This window comes from Pocillopora verrucosa, chromosome 1, assembly GCF_036669915.1.
Source record: "Pocillopora verrucosa isolate sample1 chromosome 1, ASM3666991v2, whole genome shotgun sequence".
NCBI lineage: Eukaryota > Metazoa > Cnidaria > Anthozoa > Scleractinia > Pocilloporidae > Pocillopora > Pocillopora verrucosa.
The window spans coordinates 27,572,503-27,589,393 of NC_089312.1; the positions used below are offsets into that span (position 1 = coordinate 27,572,503).

General features: G+C 36.8%; 3 protein-coding genes across 12 annotated transcripts in view; 1 reads left to right on the top strand and 2 right to left on the bottom strand.

The window, feature by feature from the left end:
* Nucleotides 1–6,112, bottom strand: part of LOC131771615 (neuronal acetylcholine receptor subunit alpha-10) — a 43,584-nt gene extending 37,472 nt beyond the window's left edge. For both annotated transcript variants that reach the window (XM_066161262.1, XM_066161266.1), the window contains exon 1: nucleotides 5,980–6,112. The gene's annotated coding sequence lies outside the window, so the exon portion shown is untranslated. The remainder of the gene's footprint in view (nucleotides 1–5,979) is intronic.
* Nucleotides 1–6,358, top strand: part of LOC131771613 (neuronal acetylcholine receptor subunit alpha-2) — a 27,104-nt gene extending 20,746 nt beyond the window's left edge. For all 9 annotated transcript variants that reach the window (XM_066161255.1, XM_059087440.2, XM_059087444.2 and 6 more), the window contains 5 exons: nucleotides 324–368; nucleotides 711–820; nucleotides 1,049–1,129; nucleotides 2,010–2,228; nucleotides 2,498–6,358. In XM_066161255.1, the coding sequence (XP_066017352.1) occupies nucleotides 324–368; nucleotides 711–820; nucleotides 1,049–1,129; nucleotides 2,010–2,228; nucleotides 2,498–3,323 (1,281 nt within the window). In that variant the 3' untranslated portion in view covers nucleotides 3,324–6,358. The remainder of the gene's footprint in view (nucleotides 1–323; nucleotides 369–710; nucleotides 821–1,048; nucleotides 1,130–2,009; nucleotides 2,229–2,497) is intronic.
* On the bottom strand, nucleotides 6,028–16,830 carry LOC131771616 (uncharacterized). Its single transcript, XM_059087454.2, has 17 exons — nucleotides 16,717–16,830; nucleotides 15,326–15,369; nucleotides 14,560–14,623; nucleotides 13,211–13,276; nucleotides 12,696–12,860; nucleotides 11,944–12,098; nucleotides 11,739–11,812; nucleotides 10,952–11,056; nucleotides 10,368–10,435; nucleotides 10,143–10,195; nucleotides 9,942–9,994; nucleotides 9,108–9,191; nucleotides 8,693–8,786; nucleotides 8,327–8,439; nucleotides 7,793–7,852; nucleotides 7,015–7,131; nucleotides 6,028–6,166 (listed from the first exon to the last, which is right to left on the bottom strand). Exons 1-16 carry the CDS (start codon nucleotides 16,751–16,753, stop codon nucleotides 7,023–7,025), a joined length of 1,344 nt encoding a protein of 447 aa, XP_058943437.2. The 5' UTR covers nucleotides 16,754–16,830; the 3' UTR covers nucleotides 6,028–6,166; nucleotides 7,015–7,022.
* Nucleotides 16,831–16,891: the final 61 nt, after the last annotated feature.

A 16,891-nucleotide genomic window follows, 5' to 3' on the forward strand; every position in this document is an offset into this window, starting at 1 on the left:
ATAAGCTGTAAGTATACCATGGCAACCTTTTTCTGTATCCCACATACTTGCATCCAACTTAGAATTTTTCCAGAACCTCGTAAACCCCCTAACCCTAACACTAAGCCAATAAGCTGTAAGTATACCATGGCAACCTTTTTCTGTATCCCACATACTTGCATCCAACTTAGAATTTTTAAGGAAAGGGAAATTTACTGCTACAGACCGGTATGTTGCCATAAGCTACTATGGAGGGTTATACATATATGCCTTTTGGGTAGTTATTACATTTCACCTGGTAGAACTTTGTGCTAATATTTTCTTTTGACTTTGTTTAATCACAGGATGAAAAGAATCAAGTCCTAGTGAGTAACGTTTGGATAAGACAAGTGAGTAATTTAATTCTAACGCTCTCTTCTTATTTAAACAAGGTTAATTCAATAAAATATTTAGTACCTTAACATTGTTCGCTCTGTGGAAGAGAAATTGAGCGCGGTACTTGCTTAAATACTCATTTTTAAAAGAGGCGTCTTGAAGAAAACGAAAAGTTGAGCAATGACCCTAATTTAAAATCCTTCCATGTCTAGCTTCCATCCAGCAAATCTCTTTTGATAAAAAAAATCCATCTAACGCTGACTAGTTACTTAAAAAATTTCTGACATTGCTCTTCTAAGGAAAAGTTTACTCGTTTTAATTCAGTATTTCTACTTTTTATGACCAACATTTCGTAGAAATGGAACAATCACTTGTTGCGCTGGAATGCCTCTCATTATGGTGGTATTAAGTCCATCAACGTAGATCCCAAAATGGTGTGGCTTCCAGATATTGTGCTCTATAACAAGTAAGTAGAATTCTGCTTAACCATACCATTATCATGTAATTTACACCTTGGTGAAATGTTTATCAGTTAAACATAGAGGTTTTTGAATTTTTTCTGTAATTCAATGCCTTCCAGTTCTTTTTCCGTCTTGTATTTCTCTTAGCCCTGAGGCTAAAAGGGAAAAATAGCAATAGCAGCGAAAGTAGTTCGTTTTTGAAATTTCTAATTTTTTTCATACGTATTCTCCAGTGCAAATACAGGAATAACAAGCGGCAATATGGACCAGTTTAAAACGAAAGTGATTCTGTCCAGCGATGGTACTAACACCTGGTAAGTTGACAATAAGACTACGTTATGGGAATATGAGTATGGTAAATCTGAACCACGTCTACGCTTGCGTTTTCGTTTGAAAACGAATACTTTCCGACTCGTTTTGGCCTTCCATCCCATACTAAAACGCTCGAAAACAAAACGAATCGATTCAAGAACACTCTCAAAAGTGGAGACATCTGAAAACGCAGGCATATCGTTTTACTGTGGACGGTCGAAAATGGAGCCTTTTGAAGACGCACTAGTGTAGACGGATCTGAGAATTCATCTGAGTGTAAAGAGATGCTTAGGGTTATTTCATTTCAAACGATTTCATCGTTTGGACGTACGGTTTAAAAACAGGGAAAATCGTTTGAGGAATATTTCCGGTTATTCTTCAACTCAAGTAGGGGCATACTAGGCCACGTGGTTTTTTTTTTTTTTGCTAGTTGGGAACGAGATAAAAAACCACGAAGGATAGCAGACTATATTTAAAATAGACTCTTAGTTCAGCAATCGCTCATTAATCCTCTTCCACTCTAAATTACATATACTGCCAAGTAGGACTGGTTACTCTGGTTTCATCGCCCATTTCATGTAGTTTTTAGGTATTACCAAAGGAACAGTATCTGCGAGACAATACAGAAGTCTTGTTACACATGAACCTTATGGACTATGTGGCCTGACTCAACAACGAGTTAACTGCAGCCCAGTAGTTGGAGAGTCCATCCGGGACGTCAGCATATTTGAGATTAGAAACTTTACGAGAAGTCACCGAATTTCTCTCTGCCTCCGTCCCTGAAAATTTTTGTAACCACTCATGAATAGCGAAAAAAATAAGGCATAGAATAAAGAGGGTTAAAAAAAGTGACACCACATGTATGCTTTACGATTTCATAAGGTATGCTCCAACAATCTTAAGGAGTCGTTGTGCCATTGACATCAAATTCTTTCCATTTGACGACCAAAAATGTGATCTCCACTTCGGTTCATGGACGTATGACGGACTCCGTGTTGATCTATTGAACGCGAGCAATTCTGTTGATCTCGTCTCTTACATGCCGAGTGGCGAGTTTGAAATGGTAGAAGCTCCCGTCAAGAGGACTATCGTCAAGTACAGGTAAGGTTGGCAAGTTTGTATTATGTGCAGAATAGAGAGATAAGAATGAAACGCTGGCCAATTATTCATAAAAACGTTAAAAGTAGCTGGTAAGTTATACCAAACAGTCGTCACCAATAATACTCACTCGAGTCTCCCTTGATCTAGGCTTGGTATACAGGAGCCCGGCCGGGGATTTTCCATATACCCAAGGATGATATCCCCTGTAGTTCAATGGGTATTTGAATGATTTACTCAAGTCCACCTTTTTTATATTTTCATGCACTTAGCTGTTGCCCAGAGCCATATCCAAATGTGATATTCACACTACACATCCGAAGAAAGGTGCTTTTTTACTTTAACAATCTCATCGTTCCCTGTTTCCTCATAACCGCCTTTGCTCTCCTGACCTTCGTTTTACCACCCAACACCGGAGAGAGAGTTACACTCGTGATCACCACATTGCTAGCGATGACTGTCTTTATGCTGATGATTGCCGAGAACACCCCGACCACTTCAGACGTCACGCCTTTGATCGGCAAATTCTTCGTCGCCTCCATGGTGGAGATAGGACTAGCTCTGATTGCTACGTGTTTCGTTCTAAACATCTACGAAGCAACTGGACCGAGCTCTGAAGTGCCTCGCTGGGTGCGTGTCCTTCTAATCGATATCCTGGCACCCATTCTCCGAGTTACTCGACCCAAGGAGAAACCTCAGCGCAAATTTCACGGCCCGAGCAATCAGAATATTCACTCGTATAGCCCGATCATGCCCGAACACAATGGAAACAATATAGAAATGGATGGAAGTCCAAGGGATGTACTCGTCATCGCACCAAAGGTCGGCGAGAAGATCCTGACCTCACGAGACTTCATCAATTCTGTAAACGACAATAGTATCAGACACAGAGTGCCTTCCTCGCAGGAAAAGCTCCTGGAAGGCATCAACGTGCTCACCGAACGAGCCAAAGAACAGGAAAAAGAGGAAGAGATTAAAGAAGAATGGGAATCAGTGGCCAAAGTTATAGACCGCTTCTTTTTATTACTTTTTATTGCAACAGTGGCCATATCGACAGCGCTTATCTTTTTACAGCGGCCAAGTTACGCCACGATGTAAGTGAACGGGGCCCAAAAGTGTTTGAAAAGCTTTAAGTACCGCCCAGTTTTCCCCCCAGGCTGAGGAGGATTGGCTGCATGTCTTGAGCAGCCACATCGTAAGTGGCCTGTTTTCGAGGAAACCATACCATATTAATGGGACACTGCTCGATAAGGTTTGTTGTTTCGAGTAAAGAATTTAAATCCTTAAAAAAATTAAGGAAAGGCTGGAAGATACAGTTTTTGAAATAAATGTTTAAATAGACTTTGACGAACCATTTAGAATAAAGGAGATTTCTACGAAATAATCTAAAAGAGACTTCGAGGTTGTGGTTAGACGGCCGCGAAAGTGAGTTACTTTTGAATGGAACGCTTTGATAGACATTCCATTTTTTAGATGGTTCCCCGTATAACTGAGAGAGGATATAATTATTTTAATCGTGAGCTGTTATTCAATTTTGTTTTCTTCTTTCTTTTTGCTAATTTCACGATATTGTTTTGCAGTTTACAACAAGTTATTTAGTAGTGCAAATTAAATCTTGTCGCAGCGCGCGAAAGGAGAAGGTTTAATATAACAACACAGTTTTTTAAACATACGAAAACATATGAGGCTTTTAATCTATTTTAATTGAATCAAAATGTAACTGACGATTTTCCTACCAAAATGCTGAACTTTAAGACTGTTTACAGTTTGTTTAAAATCTTTTGCCTTCCGCTAGCTTTTTGTATGTAGATTTTTAGATTTTCAATGTCATATAGTTGTTTTTCTTGCAGTTTTTCGATCCTCGTGTATCCAGAGCGGTTGTTTTCCTTTAAATGTAATTCATTGTATAAATAGAATTTGCAAGAATTCAGACGGAAATTAATTTGATAGGTAAAAATAAAAATTTCTCAATAGAAGTCTCGGTCACAGCTCTATAAATCTGCCATAAATACAAAAAGGATTTGAACCCCCTAAAAAATCAACTACAAAGATCACAGCAATGTGCACGTAAAATCGTTTTGCCTTACAGGAAATTAAAATTTTTACATCACTTGGACGCCACGCTCTACGATTGGACGAAAATCTTCCTTTTACCACATTTAGGATGCTGTGAGAACATCCGAAACGTTAATTAGCCGTGAGAGGGAGGGAAATGATCTATTAACAAGTTTTGTCCTGTTAAACTTTCCTTGCAACATCTCGAATGGCTTCTTACGCCGTTTCACCGATAGAAAATAAGGTCTGCTGCATAAGACAAATTTTAATCATGCGCGTGTCGTAGGTCAGTTATCAAGCTTGAGCTCAAGTGGCCAAGTTCAATTCAGTTTACAGAATGGCAAAATTGCTTATAAACGTATTTCCTAAAGGAAGGCGGCTGGTCCGTTTTCGAGTGAGTACTGAGCTGTTGCTACTCAGGGCTAACGAGCGGGAAAGGAGATCTCTTTGTGTAGCATTATTGATTTAAACTTACTCGGATATAGATCAGAGTTTGAAAAGCTATGCATGCGATAACAAGTCCTCTTTCGGTTCTACACGACATTCTCTTAAGAAACTATCACTTTTTTTAATTGCTTCAGTTGTTTTTTTCCACATTTTTGAATCTTGATTTCGGCTCTGCAATGTTTTAAATTTAATTGTTTATAGTGGTTTACTTTAATGACTGATTCTTAAATTTAGTAGAATTATTGAGTCTTTTAGTAAGCAAAAAGGAAACTACACGTATCTTTACATCGAGTAGATCAAAAACTCACACCAGTTATAGAAAGTTTAGCAAGGTAGTCGGCTAACAGGTGAAAACTGTTGGACATGACTTTTTACCAATATTCATTTTACAGTGCATTTACTGAAACTGGCGCCACCTAGGCAATGAAAAAAAATCAGAATGCAGAGCTGAAATAAAAAGTTCCAATATTTTCGGATGCAGCCAATCAAATATAAAGAACTAAACAGTGAAATTACAATTTGATTGTTCCCCGGTAATGGTCACTCTACTTCAATGACGGTTAAATGTCTAACTCTGACCGTTGTTTCTGAGATACTTCCGCATGCTTGGGGCTTTAAGAGTACGAATTGGAAGGATTGAATGCTGCCCTAAGTTACTTCTTGCTTGTTAGTTGATTTCTAGAGTAAATTAGCCAAAATTCGGGTAGAAGAGTGCTTTAATGCGTAAAGTCAGCAAAGTACATGAACGCTTTGATTCTGTAGGATGTTTTGTTTGGATGGGCCCGGTTTCATGAAAGGCACGATGAGCAATTATTACTGCTTCCTCAAGAAAAGTTATATTCTAGTATTTAGGGAGAACGGTAAACTTACACACTGTTAGGACTATTTAATTTAAAGTAATTCTTGTAGTGATAGTCACATTATTTGTTTGCTGTTAGTCTTCATTTCTTTCCCAAACAGTCATAGACATGTGCGTGGTATGAAGTAGCTTAGAGGAGCTTGGTCAAAAAGATTCAATGAAACATTTCCCATTTTAGGGGTTACAGTTTGCTTTCCAATGTTCTTTCTCCCTTGGGTAACAGTATCTCAATGAAAAATTTCTCCTTCTCTCTACACGAGATAACAGTTAGCTTCGTTTGCAATCCTTCCCTTTACCTAGATAAAAGTTTCCTCCCAAATTCCTGAGTTCTAACACTTTCCTCTCCCTGGAGAAAAGTTTTTTCAATATTTTCATTCTCTTTGAGTCCCTTACCAATCAATCGTTCTCCCTCCTACAAAGATAAACGCGGTTAAATTCTTCATTTTCTTTGTAGTGCCGGTTTCCTCAGGCAATCCTTCCTTGTGACGGTCATTTTTACCGGATATCTCCCGTTTCGGTTCGTTTTTTATTTTCTAGGAGAACCTTTTCTTTTTTCTTTTCTTTACTGCATCCTTTCTCCCTGAACGCAAAAAATAGATACTGTAATGTGTTACGAAAACAATTAACTCCTTAACTCTCTAGAGATACTTCATGCCATCACAAGCATTGCCTATCTAGTAACAAAGTTTTTGGGTAATTCGTTAGAGTATACGCTGCAGAGCACTTACAGCTGTTCGAACAACCTGCCTAATTAAACTCATGTGACCAAGTTTTCCAAGTGTTTTTGTTTTCTTCTTCCTTTAATCGAAAAGCTCAGCGAGAGCATAGCTTACGAATTGAACTGAAACAAAAGCAAATACAGACTGAGAAAAAACTTATAATCATACGTTCACGGAGATTGTAATACATTGTTACAATAACGAATTATGCGTAAAGATGACACTTGAGAATTGGAAGCGCCTGCGATATTTACCCAGTTCACACTAAAGAAAGGAAAAATGGCTGAAACGTGACAATTCTCACCTTTTTGTAACCTGCTTTCATTTCTTCTGGACTCGTCTGTTTTCTTTTCTTTTTTTTTCCAAATTTTAATTTATAGTAAGACTTGTGATAATACAGTTAATGGTTTGAACGGGTAGCAGGGTATGGGGCTAGGGGGTTGTGCGCATCGGATTGTGTGGTAAGACCAGATGAGTGAGATAGTCCTGAAGATTTAGGAACTGCTGTGGATGACAAGAACTGGCGTTTGCATAACTTGAGTGGAAGTCATTAATGAAGGAAGAAAGAGCCCGCACCAAGCAAAAGAGAACTCAAGTAGACATCTTAAAGCAATGGCAGCGATTTGGGACAATTTTACAGGATATGCTGAACATAAACAAGAAAGCTTATACGCAAAATACAAAGACTTGCAGAGTAAGACTTTATTACCGATATGATTAAAAATAAAATTCACTGAGGAGTCCGTCGCCTCTCGCCCTACTATTCTCCAGTTTTTCCCTCGTTACCAGGACCTCTCCAGTAGGATTAGCACAATTCATTCGGTGCCTGAAAACAACAAATCACCCGCATTCACTCTTTGGCTAGGGTACTCCCGTTATTTGGATGAAAAACGGAAAAAAAAGTCTTAATTTATTATGCTTTGGTAGAGAAATAACAACGACCAAACAACGAACAAAGATTTGGTGATTAATAATGTATATTAAAAAATTACGCGCTTCTAGTGGCTGAAATCGAGTGCATTCTCATGTAACACGAATGTCAAGTTGTAACACAAGTGCAAATTACAAAGAGCGCGCGCACACTTTCAAAATTTCATCTGTCTTGACTCCCTGTGATCTTCTTTCGTGCACATTACTAACAAGTAATGACATGATTTCTCTTGCAATTTGGTGTAATTTTCAAAGATTGAAAATTGCAGTTGCCCGCCCCACGGGCTCGTGCAATTCTGTTGTCTTTGAAAAATTTCCTCGTGCTTACTAACACCAAATTGCACTCGAAATCATGTTATTACCTATACTAAGCAGGCGAGGCGACTCACTAACTAACCTGAACATTTTCAGAAAACTTAGAAAGAGAGAAACGAATCCCTTTTAAGAACAGTTATCATTGATCCCTGCGACAAAGCTAAGTTCAACTTTCACTTTAATGGTTTAGCATTGCAGGAAATGTTCTCAAAAGTGTATTAAAACGTAGTTGCTGTTCTTACCAATGAAAATGCTGCTCACATGCGAGAGTATTAGGGAGCGCTTTTAGTCCAGTCCTAGACCTATGAAACAAGGGACATGCCTCTAAATATTAATAATATTAGTCTTTGTCGTTGTTTCTGCTGTCGCATGATTGTTTGTCTTTGTATTCTTTGTATTCGCTCTTTTCTCCTCTGTCTCTCAGGGCCGGTCACCATTTCTTGCACGAAGGGCGAGGGAGGGAGGGAGGGAGGGAGGGAGGGAGGGAGGGGAAAGAAGGGTTTGGATGATTTTGGTCTTGTCGCGATCAAAGTCATCTAATCCCCCTTTAAGCCTCTTGTTATATTCTTATGATTCCTTCCTCATTGGCAGTTGATTGGCATTCAATTTTCTGTAATTCCGCCCTCTATACTCTGTTGGCTACGATTGATACCCCTCCACACCCCCTGAAAACCATGTGATCCACCCAAAATCCCCCCACAACCCCCCCCTCCCTCCTTCATGATAAATAATAACTGGTCTTTCTGTAACAAAATTATTTTTAGGAAAATTCTTACCAGGTTGCGTTAATCATGGAGTAATGACTTGTAAACACTCTGTCGAGACACGAAGAACACATTAACAGCTGGGTGGCGTCCATCACCTCACAAGTTGATTTACAGCATTTAATCTGAAAATCAAATCATTTTGTTCATCAGAAACTGAAACACGCCAAGAAATTACAACACACTGGCTAGGGTAAAAAAACATCCTAACATTCCTAGTTTGTTTGTTTGTTTGGTTTTTCACTATTAACTCAAATATTAGTTATTAAAGCTTCAAACAATAAGATGGAATCGTAGTCACGATCACTATGACTAACACTGCACAATCAATAAAAATCGTAAAAAGGTCAATAACCGCAAAACTTCGTAACCTCCAACCTGTCTCTGAAGTTTGTAGGAGTAAAGTTTCGTATGGCTGGGATACTCCATTAGATGTTCGATAAGATGTCCGCGGCCGTCGCATAAAATTAATCTGGAAAAGAAGATTTATATCTTAATAAAACACAGAAAATTCACCAAATTACCTGTCATTTTTTTCGTATCGCTCTCTTTGTGTACCACGTTGTGAAAGGCTGATCACTGGTTTTGTAATGATCATACTTCAAAGTGAATTGTTTATACACTAAAACAACAACTTACAGCAACAAAAACAAAAGAAAAAAATCACTCTCACAAAAAAAAAGAAAAGGAATCAAGTATATAATTCTCTTAAAAATAATCAGTGAAAAATCAACAATCATCACTTGCTGGAAATTCGTGTGACTTGGTACCAATAGCTATTCTTTTCACTTACCCACACTCAAAACAGTATGCCAGGTTTGACCTCACGCCACAGTCACTACACTTTGCATCTTTGGATTCGCGAAGCATGTGACATCTGGTCGCAGAGAAAGGGATAGGAAATTGTTTCAGGAACACTGATACATTGATTCTACATTCTCAGAACTTTGACTCCAAACCTTCACCCCTAACCTTCACTCCTCAAACACCAAGGCTCCTCCTAGCATGGTTATGGTCACTTCCCAAAAGCAGTACATTCAGCTTGCTCCATGTTCTCATATCTCATAAGTGGCTAAGCGAGCTCTTAAAATAACTAGATACCGCATTCCCTCGAATAGAGGCATCCCACCAGCTTATTATCGTAGAAATCACTAGACTAGAAAATGGTCTGGTTGTTCCTGGGAAGTTAACGGCATTTACCAAGAGCGCGGCAATAGGAGAAAAATTAAAAGATTAGAAAGCTGATGGAGGTAGATTTAACTGGAAGCGCCTTGAAGGAACTATTCTCCTGTACTGATTCCGCTGTAGTACAAGCTTTTAAAAAATCAATTACGTGACAATAGTAACAGGTTTTCCTTGTGTTCCTACTACGTGAAAAACAGAGGGAGGAGAAGGAGAGGCGTTTTTTCGAGAGGAGCGCTTGTTTAACATTATGGCCAAAGGGGACTTATCTGAGCGTGGGCGCTTATCTGAGCGTGGGCGCTTATCTGAGCGTGGGCGCTTATTCTAGGATTTAAAGTGCAATGCACAGTGTATATCAACCAAACTTTTGGTACTTTTCTGGACATATTTTCCCTCTACAACCCTAGGACATGCAGTTGTTGTACAATTGCTGGTATGCTCTCACCTTTTGTAATACTCTTTCAATCGGCTGGAGTCATACGGCCCCTCTGAAGGTTTCTAAAAAATCAATAATGACACATCAAAGAGATTTTTTTCGAGAAAAAAATTATGCAGACGTTCTTAAAACCATTATTATTATAAATGAAATCAAACCTGCATGAATAATAATGTTACAAATATTAAACAAGAATGGCTTTTAACATACCTGTAGAGTATCACTGCAACTGTATAAAAATTCATTTTGCTGCCTTGCAAATCCTAAATGGACAATTGGTGAAGACATCTTTAATGCTCAATGTATGTTAATAAATTTTACCATAAAATAAACAAAGATCTACCCTATATTGTAAATACCTTTTAAACAAAATGGTTGGTGGCTTTAAAAGGAATGTACATATAATGCAAAGCATACAAACAAATTTTCACTCACCAACTGTTGAGCTGACAGTCTTCACTGTACAGTCTTGTGGGAGGTGACCAACCCGTCTGCATCTCCAACTGAAAACAATCAAAGCACCACATAGCTGATACACAGTAGCTCCTTGAAACTTAAAACAATTCTATAATCTTCAAGTTATTAAATTGAGTGTAATTTCATCACAGTGCTAGAAAAAAAAAGACCCTATGAATATGGTTCTACTTTTGACATGGTGAAGCCATACATGTGAGGTTCAGCCTGGATCACCAACACCCCTGGGGACTGCGCTTAATAGCCAGGATAATCAAGAGTCTGAATAATCGAAAATATGATTATAAATGGTTATAGATAGTGGGACCAGAAAGCAAGTCCGTATAATAAAAAAATTCTGGATAATTGAGGTTTCAGTGTACTTAGTTTTGGTCTGTGGCTATAAAATACGTGTACTAATGAAGTGTCATTTTAGATTCAAGTTGACTTGCAAGAATGGTGAGCCATCTGCAAGATTTCTAATGAAGAGGTGAGGGACTTCAAAGGTACAATGTAAATGCATATGCATGTGCTTGCTTCAAGCTTATTTGAGGTGAATGCCATACCACTTGTAGGTTGATAAGGTACTGATTTGTTCTTTGTATTTAAGCTTTGTTTTATCCCACATCTCTGGCTTATTTTCTGTATAACTGGTTTGATTCAGCTGCCTTCTGAACAAAATAAGACACAAAAAAAATTGTATCAAATTCAGATACCAAATAGTAAATTATGTAATTTTCTTATTACCAAGAAATGGCAAAATATGTTTTTTGGTCTTGTTATAAGCATGGGACAAAAAAAGAGGCAGATTCCATAAGGGAAATTAAACCTCAAGGGAACTCTGATTTTTTCCTTTGTACCAGGAAATGGTTAAAAGAAAACTTTATCATTTTCATAAGCAAGACCAAAATTCACCATCTTTCTTATTCTAAACCTGCTTAGAAATGATTAGTTTCCATAATTGTCAATTGTATAGTGTGATTATCCTTCCAAGTGTAGTGTTAAACCACAATGTTATTGGTGACAGTGATTGTCAATTTGTTAAAAACCTGAATGGCTGAGTTGCCAACATAAGTGACAGTTACCTCAAAAAAAATCCCTTTGGAGGCTGCTTAGTCAGCTGGATAATCACACCACAGAAACAACAACCATTTGATTCTCAAGTTAAATGTTAATTGTTCACTATTTTCATCCTCTTTACACACCTTCCAGTTGATAGAATAAATATCAATACTAATAACAAATTCAAAGACACAACACACACATTTTAACAAATTCAAAGACACAACACACACATTTAAAGAGTCTAACAATGAAAGACATAAATTAAACTACAATTTATGCAAGACATACTTTTCCTCCTTTGCTCTTGTGTATCTACTTGATCTTTCACTGTATGTTTCCAAGGAAGTTTTAGATTTTGAGCTCTTAAGATAACAAGAAAAAAATGACAAAATAAGTTCTTTATAAAAGAAAATAATACTCCAATTCATTTGCACAAATTTTTTTCAGAATTGTTTGTTAATTTGATAGATAATGATTTTTAAGAATCAAGTACTTTGATTTCCTTTTCGTTAGAATTCAGTCCAAAAAAGTCTGTTTCACCCTCATCGGAGTCATCACTCTCATTGGTTGTAGATGAAGAATATCCATCCATCTGTGCATTTTTAGAATCATTGTCACCATCATCTGAAGAGCCACAGTCTTTGTATGCTATACAACAAGAAAAAAAGGATTCTACTGTAATGCCAGGGTTTTCTGGTTGGGGGCATAACATGTGTGATTTGATTTAACAAATGACCCAGGAACATACAAAGTTACCCTCAGCTGGTTAGACCCAGAAGTAAGAAGTTCAACAAAAGGTCTCCTTAGTTGTAAAATGTTATCACCAATGTTAAAAAAAGGTAAAAGCAGATGATTACCTCAAGTGCCTGACCTTTCACAGCCCATACCTGAGTTAAAGATCAGATACCTTTTCTTTTCAAGAGTTGAAAATTTGATCACAGAACTTTAGCCCTCTCATTTCAATTCCAAAAAATGAAAATAAATTTAAATTAAAGATTGTTCAATATGGGGAAATCAAAATATAGATCATAGAATTATGAGCAGATGAGAAAATTAATTGCTGATTGCTCAGAATTCATAAATTTCTTCTTTTCTTCTTAGATTTCAGCTGATGAATCCCATGGTATTCATTTTTCATATTAATAATGCATTTTCTAAAATGGCACCAACCAAAGGAGGTAACAAGAGATCTGCAAGTTAAAACCAAACATAACAGAAACTTTCATTTTTTGTAAGAGATTTTACCCAACAGTGCTGATGGAATGGTAAGTGGTTCATCTAAAGTCAAAGGAAGAGATCCTGAATTTGACTTTGACACAGAGGAATCAGGATGTTCTTCATCCCCTTCTCCATTGTTTTGCTTTCTTCTTTTCCTCCTTCTTCTTCTTGCTGGTGATTGCCTCTTCTTACCTGAGAGCCAAAAAAAAAATTTAAGAGTTGTCCTAAAAGCACAGGCAGATTCAGAGAGTCTTTTCTACTCCACATATTATTAAAAACTTTGTAGAAAGATCTATTAAATATAATACAACAAAATAAAAAAAATTGGTTTCACAGAACTTTTTTTGAGGAAACACATGAAGATAAAAATTTAAGGGTGATTTTAATTAAGACACTCATTTTGCTATCTAAAAGTCAGTAACTGCCTTTAACTTAGCAGCATTTCATATTTTCTGGACAGAAAGCAACAAATACCATCATCAAATATCTCTCCACTGTAGAAGAACTTAATACACTGTCTGCCTTGGACAAACAAATAGTACCTTCAATTTTGGAGCTTTTAGAGGCATTTGTAATAAGAGTTCCAAACACTGCACCTTCGTCAGATCCTACAATGAATTATAGGAACACTTTTAATAACTCAATGTATAAATTAAAGAATCCAGATGTTTCCTATAAAAATTTTATTTTAACAGACTACAGACATTAGAAACACATACTTAAATCATTTCACAGATACTGTGGAATTATATTTGATCATTCAAAGTTCAACTAGCACTTCGTTATTTTTTTTATATTTGTGTCACTTGCATCATACTTGCACCGCAGTTATTTTCATTCAACTTGAAATTATAATTGATAAAATTTTGACAAACAGCGAATCTAAAATTTGCATTTTTCATGCATAACCACTGATTCATTAATGCAAACTTCTAAATAAAAAAAATAATCAATCCAGCACCACTCAAAAGAATATCGAGAAAAAGAAAAAAATCATGCAATCATTAGAATATCACACAGCAATTGACAGAAAAGCTCCAAAGAAAAATGTGCAGTCAGACCATTTGAATCTCTCTGCAAAGAATTTTGCTCACACAGAACATTTACACGCCTTTATTGAATTGCCAAACCAAAATTATCTTCTTTGTTTGCAGTTTGGCACTTCTTTCAATGCACAAAACATTTTCTCCTTTGTGTATTTCAATATGTCTGCTCCAGCACTACCCCACTTCGGCATTTGCTATACCTCACACCCATAATTTTACCTGCCTGAGCAACGACATGTGATTGGTTTGAGAATTTCGGACAACTTTCGATTGGCCAATATTTTGACAATACCATCAATTTATAAACTTGAAATGTGCTAATAACACATGGTGCTCAAGTAAGCTAAAGGTCATTGTTGGGCTTGGCCTTAGTTGGCTTCAGAAAGGCGTTGTAGCTGATCAAAGCCTTAATCATTGAGCGTAACTTTTGCTGATTTCAAAGCATAAAGATGGCAACAGAAGTTAAATCACTGCCTGTGAATATTGAGATTGATCCAATTGAAATGAAAGCTCTCATAATAGTGTAAATTACCTAACATGTATAGTTTTTCATAGGCAAAGCCTACATCTCACCTTGTTTCAAGAAATATAGAGGTCAATATATAGTGATATGTCATAGGTATACATGACAAAGAATTATTTGAACAGTAGCTTAAAACATTTGAGCAACTGCACTCCTGATTCAAGAAAAATTTGAGCAGCAGCTCAAATCATCTCTATCACCAAATAGAGGCTTCCCAAAAGGGTACATTGTCACCAAATATACATAATGACTTCCCATGGGAGGGGAATAGGGTTAAGGAGTCACATGGACATAGCTTAGTAGCTCTAGTCTAAACACTCACCAAATCTTTCAGAAACATTCTTTAGTTCATTCTTGTTTACTTGGCCTGTAGCAATTTTGTAAGCCTACAGAGGTTAAAAAGACAAGCTTATTAACGGAAGGTTACTGACAATAATCAGACCCTCTTCCAAACACAGGCTGGTATAAAAGAAATGTTATATTTATGTATTCTGATCATACAGGTGAGGGTGATCCTAAGAAAGACAGATGTTTTGACAACCTCAAGTCATCATCAGAGTTGACAAATTAATAAATAAATTACATGTCACTGTGCTGCATCTGTTTGGTAAAAGATTACTGATGACATCAAAATGTAGTAAAAACAAAACTATTGCACACAGGGTGCAGCTGAGAGTGTCACGAATGTTCTTACCACATCTTGACATCTGCTGTGCTCTATTACTGTACAGAGCCACAGCAACATGGAATTGATTTGTTTTATACATGTATGATAAGGAAAGAAAAATGTTGTCACTTTTGAGGTCACCTATTTATCTGTCTTCCAATAGATCAGCTTATCGTATCAGTTCACTATGACAATGACTTCTGCTAAGAGTATCACAATGATAGCCATACTACCAACAACAATCTTTCTCAGGACTAACATCACCTGAGCGATTAGACTACATGGTGTTAATCCCAAGATCAAACCCTCTTTTTAGTGTATTTATTTGTTACATATGTAAAAATTCAATGAGTGAGAGGTTTAATTTCAAATTTATAATTATAAGTGAGTGGTGCAAAGGAATTTCTACTATTCCACATACCTGTAAATTTCCAAGAAATTTGTCAAGCTTGAAACCTTTGGCATCTGTATTGCACATATAAAAGAAAAAAACAGATTAGGTCGTTTTTTTTTGGGAAAATGCAGATTTCATGGAAATGTTCGTTGTATACATTGGTAAACAAAGAAGCTTACACTATTGAAAATGACAGAATATGATACAGTTCATATAACTACATATAATATAAATTATTAGTAAATTTAGAGGTGTATTTGAGTGCAAATTCCCTCAAGACCCTCAACAAAGCAATGCCCTTAAAAAAGCGTCGTTTTGGAGTCAACTTCCCCGTAGAATTTTGCGCCTGGTGGGTTTTTTCCTTTCACCTGTCGTCTTGTTCGAAACCTGCTAAGTAAATAAGTAACTTATTTATTTAACCACATATCGCATATGAGCGAATAGCTCATTTAAATGCAAATGTGCCAGAAAAATTGACATAATTTACATGTATAAGTAATGAGTAATAGGTAAGAAATAAAAATTAATTATCTAGAATGAATAATTGCTATTAAAGTAATCAATAATTTAACAAAAGGGAATATCGGTGACTAGACTATTTGTTTACAAAACAAACAGCTGCAGTCACACGATGAGGACAACTGTATGTCTTGCAAATTTTTCCTAAATATAGAAAGGGATTCCGACATCCTTATTTTGTCTGTCAGATTTTTCCATTGTTTGCTAGCCTGGTACGTAAAAGAATGTTGCATATAAGATGAGGTTGGTCTTGGAAGAACGACCTTAAGATGGCCACGTAGGCTGTAACCATTACTTCACAGAGAAAACATTTCCTGAAAATAGTTCGGTGTCTGATTATGAATACTTTTATATACAAGTATAAGTGCTTGTTCTATGCGTCGATGTTCTAAACTTTTAATATTTGCAGTTTTCAATAACTCTTCGTAAGCAGTCGATTTAGAATAATTGAGAAGAGTCCTCAGAGCGAATGCGTTGGTTGACTCCAGTTTCGCAGACAGACCCTTACTTAGACCTATAAACAGTGGTGATGCATATTCGAAGTGAGGGAGAATGAAAGCTTTGTACAATTTAATCATCACATCTGAGGGTATAAATTTACGAATGCGACGGAGAATTGAAACTTTTGTGTTCACTTTCCGGCAAACTTCTTTAATGTGTACGTTGAAAGAGAGTGAATTGTCGATGACTACTCCAAGAAGCTTGATATGTGTAACGTAATCCAGTTCATTACTGTCAATAGCAAAGGGCGTTGGACTATCTTAGGCTTTGTGCAACGTAACTTAAGGGAAAAGTGTTGTAGTCAATACTTTCTTACGCTCGTTGTGCCGCACTCAATCTTGGTTTTTCTCTCTTAACAATGATCTGGTATTTTTTAGAGGAAGTAGAAAAATACTCACACATATATGCCGGTGTCTTGTTATTGAAAGAATTCATTTTCAGGAAGTTGACAAAAATTTTCAAGAAGAAATGTAGATATTCTGTATCAACCGTGCATAATCTTACAGGCGCAGCAAACTGGAACGCATGATAGTTTATGAAATACTGCTGGCACGAGTGCTTTGTATTGCTGTC